This window comes from Neltuma alba, unplaced genomic scaffold, assembly GCF_004799145.2.
Source record: "Neltuma alba isolate B1F8T4 unplaced genomic scaffold, ASM479914v2 tig00008249_pilon, whole genome shotgun sequence".
In the NCBI taxonomy this organism is placed as follows: Eukaryota; Viridiplantae; Streptophyta; class Magnoliopsida; order Fabales; family Fabaceae; genus Neltuma; species Neltuma alba.
In genome coordinates this window covers 42480-49911 of record NW_021634978.1, presented here as the reverse complement: position 1 = coordinate 49911, position 7432 = coordinate 42480, and the positions used below count along the sequence as shown (strand labels likewise).

General features: G+C 33.2%; 2 protein-coding genes across 2 annotated transcripts; both read left to right on the top strand.

Annotated features, from left to right (window-relative positions):
• Positions 1–2222: 2222 nt before the first annotated feature.
• LOC114753900 (receptor-like protein EIX1) lies at positions 2223–5865 on the top strand. The gene is made up of 2 exons (XM_028942605.1): positions 2223–5441; positions 5704–5865. Exon 1 carries the CDS (start codon positions 2869–2871, stop codon positions 4528–4530), a length of 1662 nt encoding a protein of 553 aa, XP_028798438.1. The 5' UTR covers positions 2223–2868; the 3' UTR covers positions 4531–5441; positions 5704–5865.
• Positions 5102–5434, top strand: LOC114753903 (receptor-like protein EIX1). The gene has a single exon (XM_028942608.1). The coding sequence runs from the start codon at positions 5102–5104 to the stop codon at positions 5432–5434; it is 333 nt and encodes a 110-aa protein (XP_028798441.1).
• Positions 5866–7432: the final 1567 nt, after the last annotated feature.

Below are 7432 nucleotides of genomic sequence, written 5' to 3'. Positions count from 1 at the left end.
TTTCTTAATCTATTTGAATTAGTTATTAGTTCTTATATTAAAAAACTGAATAATATAAAATATTTATAATAATTGTGAAGCTTGCACCCATGGACGGGAATATATTTTGGCCTTGTTGAGGGGGATCTAGACATTTGGGACCTTAATGAGAAAGACTTTTAGTCAGCTCATAACTCGATAATATAATAACCATAAAGCTTATGTTCAAAAAAATTTTTCCCTGGTCAAAAAAATTTATTTCCATTCATTTTTTCTTCACAACAAAAGTCAAAGTCTTCCCTCTGAAACTAAAAGGAGCAAAGCTCCTGTGGAAAATTTGCTAAGTAATGACAACTGCCTTGTTTTCCCCTACCAGCCCAATCCGTTTTTCGCCCCAATAATTGATTTTAATTGTTATAGAAAAATATTTAAAACTTTGATATATCAATGTAAATTAAACAACAAGCTTGAGTGTCGGTTACAACTCGAAATAGGCATGTATCAATATTTCTGGTCCATCCACATGCAATTAATTCATAGTGAGACATAGAGATATTGTAAATGTAAACTTGTTATAAAATTCATATTTTACATTGATGGGAGTGGTTTTGATACTTGAAAATAAGTTGGTTTGATTTAAACATCTCAAGAAATTGCTGGAAATAGCTAGTGAGTTGTTATCAATCCTTTCTGTGATACCTTTTCTTTGCTCTAATTTCTTCGGTAAACTCTTTAAGGGTCTCCCTTATAAAACCAATAATTGGACAAAGATATTTAATTTCTTGATGACAAGTACTATTTTTTTTCCAATGATTTTTTCCGTTTTTCTTGAATCCATTTTGTTTCATTTCTTGCATCAAGGTCTCATAGAAAATTTTTTATTCTCCATAAATATTTTCTTATAGTAGTTGAATGGAGCTTTCCACAAATCTGCATCACTTTGAAATTAGAGCATAGATGATAGTCAGTCCTGAAGCTTGTGACGGATACTTTTGTTTGACATGTGGAAATTAAATTAGAGTGAAAATGGTGGTTCATTATCGAATGTTCACCATGGAGATTCGGCCATTCTTTTTTATGGATCAGATTATACTTTTCTTTGCCATTTTTCCCTACAAGTTTTCCTGAAAGAGGATGGGTTTGATTGACAAGAAACCATCAATTTAAAATATACAATAGTTAAACAAGAAGTTTGGTACACAATTAATAGTCCAAATGTCCTTTTCTTTTTATAATCTATGTAAGCCATTTATATCAACATAATCCGTGAAGCTATGAGGAGAATCTTATGTTGAAAATAAAAATTTAGCCATCACAAAAACATGGTTATAATAAGATAAAGATTTAAAATTAAAAAATGGAATCATCTAACTCACTACGCTAAGTATTAATATTAAGACGCATCTAATTTAAATAATCTAATATTGGAAATAACCACAATATTATTACTTGTAATTAGGACTTGCGATTTGATACAACGATTGCAGTTACGCGCGACAGCAGAATGTGTGTGTGTGTGTATGAAAACCGCAAAATGGGTGCTAAAAATAAGAAGGGAATTTTTTAGTAATTTAAAATCTTTTAAAATGTTTAGATTTAAGATCATATTTACATAGTTTTGAAATGCCATCAATAAATTAAACGAGTTTTTTTTTTTGGGGGCTCCTCTATTAAATGATGAATTCCACCTTTCAATTGCGAGTGTTTTGTGTGCAAGAATGTTTTGTTAGAAAAGAGAGCATTTTTGTCCAAGCAAAGTAATATCTTACAAGAGCACACTATCAGACACCAACAAAAATGCTCAATATTATGGACTCCGAAAACATTGTGCATTCATTTTTGAATTTTTATCTTTTTTTCCAAAAAAAAAGAGGTTCTTGAAATAACGCGTTCTCGGCACATCTACTCTGACTTCTCTTCATCAGAAAGTGTACCAGTGATCCATCAAAATACAACCCCACAATGAACTCTATAAAAATTCTATGTACCACCCACATTTTACTCCTCACAACATCTCATGAGCAGAGAAAAATAAACAAAAAGAAACTATAGTTATCCAAGAACTGTGTGTTTTAATCCTCTCTAGTTGTTTCACTTTTGAACTTGTATTAAAGCTATTTCATCACTGTGATGGCTTGTGTGTTCAATTTTTTGTATGCATTATTGACATTGCTATTGTTGCTGCATACAAGACTCAGTTTAGCCACTAATGGTGAAGCACTGAAGAAGTGCATCAAGAAGGAGAGGAAAGCTCTTCTGTTGTTCAAACAAGGCATCTATGTTGACTATGGCATGCTATCCACATGGGGGGATGGAGATGATGAAGATTGTTGCAGCTAGAAAGGAGTTCGTTGCAGCAACCAAACAGGTCATGTTCAAATTCCTAACCTTCATAGTTCCAATCCACCCTTTTTGAGAGGTAAAATTAATATTGCTTTGTTGAGTGAGTTGCATGAACTGAAACATTTGGATCTCAGTAACAATCATTTATATCAAAGTGACATCCCTCAGTCCATAGAGTCATTCACCAACTTAGGGTATCTCAACCTCTCTTATTCTCTTTTAGTTGGGAGCATTCCCAGTCAACTAGAAAAGCTTTCAAACTTACAATATGTTGATCTGAGTAACAATTACTTGGATGGAGCTATCCCTTGGCAAATCGGAAATTTTTCCAAGTTGCAGTCTCTTCATCTTAGACGAAATAATCTTGTTGGAGTGATTCCTTATCAACTTGGTAATCTTTCCAAGCTCCATACTTTGTGACTCGGTGGTGATGGTTCTAACCTCATAGTAGCTGACAGAAAAAATGGTGATGCAGAGTGGATATCAAAGCTCTCTTTATTAACAAATCTTGAGTTGAGTTATGTGAGTAATGTTGGCAATTTTCATATGTGGCTGCACATGATTGGCAAACTTGTGCCGAAACTAACAGAATTGAGACTGAGAGGATGTGGCATTTCTCATGCCCACAACCTTCTTCGGTCTTCTTCTCCTTCTAACTATTCTTCTTCTCTTGTCACCCTTGATCTCTCTTCTAATAACTTGAGCTCATCATTGTTTCAATGGCGCTTCAACTTCAGCTCTAGCCTTCAACACCTTTATTTACAAAATTACAGTCTTCTATCTCATAATCTCTACTTCCTATCTTCTTATTTCCATTTTCCTTCCCTCATTTTTCTTGATCTCTCTTATAATAACTTGACGTCAGTAATGACGTTGAACTTTGGCTCAAATCTTCAATCACTTTATTTACGCAATTGTAGCCTCACATCAAATAATCTTATCTTCACATCCTTCAATCCTAACCTTTCCTCTCTTCTCTTTCTCGATCTCTCTGACAATCAGTTGACATCATCAACCATATTCTATTGGATTTCCAACTTCACCTTCAATCTTCATGAACTGGATCTCAGTTGTAACTTGCTTAATGGTTTCATTCTAGATGGTATTGGAAACATAATGAAGTCTCTTGAAGATCTTGATCTCTTCTATAGTCATTTACAAGATGAAGTCCCAACATCACTAGGGAGTATATGCACATTGAAGAGCCTAACACTTGGCTATAATAACATTAGTGGGGACCTTCAGAGATTCATTTCTAATACATCATGGTGTGATACACATTCATTGCAAACGTTAGATTTAGCAAGAAATCAATTGACGGGCATGTTACCTAATCTTTCGGGTTTTTCCTTTTTGCAAAATCTGTATCTCTATGACAACCAATTAGAAGGAACAATACCTGAAAGCATTGGATTGATGTCTCAATTGAAAAGTCTGCTTTTGGGTGGGAATAATTTGGGAGGTCTAATCACCGAATCACATTTCAAAAATCTTTCTAATTTGTTGGTCATATCATTGTCTCACAACCCACTAAGCTTGGAAATTAGCACAAGTTGGATTCCCCCTTTTCAGTTACTATCTATGCAAATGGCTTCTTGCATGATAGGTCTTAATTTTCCAATTTGGCTTCGTAATCAACATCAATTATTTTCCTTGGATATCTCTGATGGCGGGCTTTCAGGTTCTGTGCCAGAATGGTTTTTGCCAAGGTCAAAAAACATATACTACATGAACATCTCATTCAACAATTTTTCTAGTGAAATCTCAAATTTACCACTTAAATTCAACTATCAGCCAATAATTATTGTGAATTCAAATAACTTTAAAGGTGCAATTCCATCATTTCTTGGGCAAGCATCAGAACTTCATCTTTCTGAAAATAAATTCTCAAATTTGAATGCACTTGTCTGTGGGCAAATAGAGGATGGCGGCATTGTCATTTTAGACCTATCAAACAATCTATTAAATGGGTGCCTACCTAATTGTTGGAGCCAACAAAATACATTGGAGTTTGTTGATTTCAACAATAATTTATCGGGAGAGATCCCATCTTCTTTAGGACTCCTTATGAATATGGAGGCTTTGATTTTAAGAAACAATTGTTTGACTGGAGAACTTCCTTTCTCTTTGGTGTATTGCTCCAAGTTATTATTGTTGGATGTGTCAGAGAACAAGTTGTTTGGTTCAATACCTTCATGGATTGGGTAGAGCCTTTCACAGTTAGAAGTTCTAAGCTTATAGATAAACCATTTGAATGGTAGTTTACCTATACAACTTGTCACTTAACACAGATTCAGCTCTTGGATCTCTCTCATAATATGTTATCAAATGAAATTCCATCTTGTCTTCAAAATCTTGTTGTTATGGCACAAAAGGATGTCAACCTAACTGATAGTGGCCATAAATATACAATCAATAGGACAATCATTCCCAATTTCAAGCAATATTCTTTTGAATTCTATATAAGATTAGCGTGGAAAGGTCAGGATCAGGTGTTTAAAAGGCCAGAATTTTTTCTTAAAAGCATTGATCTCTCTAGTAATGCTTTAATAGGAGAAATACCAAATCAACTTGTCTCTTTGTTGGGATTGATTTCCTTAAATCTATCAAGAAACCAGCTAAGTGGAGAGATACCCATAAATATTGGGAATCTAGAATCATTAGAATTTCTTGATCTGTCAAACAATAAATTATTAGGCCCAATTCCTCCAAGCCTTGCTAATATTGATCGCCTCAGTGTATTAGATTTGTCAAACAATCATCTCTATGGAAAAACCCAATGGGAACACAGTTGCAAAGCTTTAATGCCTCCTCTTTTGAAGAAAACCTTGATCTTCGTGGATTGCCACTCAACAAGATGTGCGCAGAAGATAATATGCCTTCACCTCAAGAAGCCAATCATGATAAAGAAGAAGAGGCCTCATTGTTCTCTCAAGAATTTTACTTGAGCATGGGATTGGGTTTTGTTGTTGGATTCTGGGCCTTTGTAGGACCGTTGCTTTTCAACCGAACTTGGAGACAAGCCTACTATAGGTTTATGAACACAGTAACAGATAAAATCCATGTCATGGTTGAAGTTTATGTGGTTAAATACCTCACTATCAGAGACTAGCAACAAGGTAATGATTTGTACTTTTCTCTTGCTGTTCTTTCTCTCATTCAACTCTTACTTACGATAACTATGTGATGGTAAATTACTAGAGTATATGTTAAATTAGACAAACATTTTAATTTAGTAATGATGTTCAAATAAAAATCAAAATTGGACGTTGTATAAGTATCAGGCTTTTAACTAACTTATGAGAAAACTAAGATAATAAAAATCAATCTTATCTATGGAATTACTTGGGAATGCTTAACATGTTACTCTGTTTTTTATAGGATCTGATTCTCTTGCAGTTTGGCATTGAATGTAGTTCTGATCCAAGTAATGATGGTTTGTTGCACAAATTTATGTTATGATTTGAAATTTATTGTACTTATAATAATGTTCTCTACTAGCATTTTATCGAACTGGTTATGTTTTGCTTACTGTCCTTTAAATATTTTGTGTTGCATGTTAACTGGGGATATATATATAACTCTAGCATAATATATAACTCTAGCATAACATTATAAGTTTTGAAATGATATTTCTTTTGAATTATCTATCTATTGGCTTTGTATTGATATGGTTATGTGGAGCTATTGATCAAATGATTCTGCTGAAGAACAAAATCAGAGGTCCATAATTTCATGAAGTAGAACTTACACATTGGCTTGATTGAGTTGTGGCAAAGAATTGAGGACAGATATCTTTGATCAGTTAACAAATCGGTGCATCCAAAGGAAGGTCTTGTCCAATAATTTAAACAATTTTTGAGGGACAAAGACCCTAAAATATGAAGTTGAACATTTCAAAGCTATTATGTTTTAATTTGTAGATTGTTTTGCGTGAGTTTTCTTTTGTATTTGAGACACTCTTCCTCTACCTAAACCGCATAATATTGAGAGAAAAGTTGTAAAACTGGGATCTAGACATGTTAGAGAGCCTTGTATTTTTAGCTTTAGGCAGCTTATAGAAAACAAAAATAAAAAGTGACATGGATAAACAGAGTCTATGTTTGGATTGCTTTGTACGTTATAATAATTACCTGCTATGATAAAGATCCCTTGCTTTGTGCTTGGAGACTAGACGTAGGACATATTGGTCTGAACCAAGATAATGATCGTGTGCTTTCTCTGTCTCTTCACTTGTTTTATTTGTTATCTTTTTAAATTATATTCAAGAATAACCTCATATTTCATATAAATTTCACCACACAGTCATAGAAACTTAAAAAAAATATTTTTGCGTCATAATTAAACTTTTTTTTTCTTAGATTTCTAGGTTAACACAACTCAAGAGATGATGCTCTAATACATGTTCTTTAAGAATATTCCCCAAAAATACATAAGTTCGACTCTTAAGTATAAATAACTTCATAAAGCAATTATTAATTTTAAAAAGTAGTTTCACTTTTCTTAACATTTGTAATTCATGTGAACTCAAAAAATAGCTTTTTTTATTAAAAAAAAGTTCAACACTAATACTGCAATCAAAGAGATTTAGTGGAATTATACTCCAATCCACATTCACACCTAGTAACCCCGAATCCTATGATATAAGCATTGATTCTAATATAATACGGTCATCATCAATATATCAAAAAACAAAATTTATGACAAGTTTTGTTGTTCACATTCATTCACGAAATATTAAATAGCATTAATTAAACAATTTTTTTTTTCGTATGAGCAATTTGAAACATTTTCTCAGGCTACTTTGAGTTATAAAATCCACGCCTCAAGGCGTCATTGACCTAATTTAATAACAACTAAGCTTGTGCGCGCGCGCGCGGTGCTTTTATACGGGAAAAGAAAAGGATGGAACCCACAAACATGGAAAAGCTTATGATTGTGTGGTTCTCCAGACAATTTTGGCTTCTTCTCAGCAAAGCAAGTCTTTGGAGTTTCAGAATTGGAAGTCCAACACCTTACACTTACATAAACATTTAAAATAGTACACTTCTTATCTTTAATACAAATATAAGAATTAGATAATCAATTTGTGAATATTAAGAAAACTAGT

Excerpts from the sequence above, each read along its gene's own strand:
- LOC114753900 (XM_028942605.1), top strand. The coding sequence starts at position 2,869 with ATGTGGCTGCACATGATTGGCAAACTTGTGCCGAAACTAACAGAATTG.
- LOC114753903 (XM_028942608.1), top strand. The coding sequence starts at position 5,102 with ATGGGAACACAGTTGCAAAGCTTTAATGCCTCCTCTTTTGAAGAAAAC.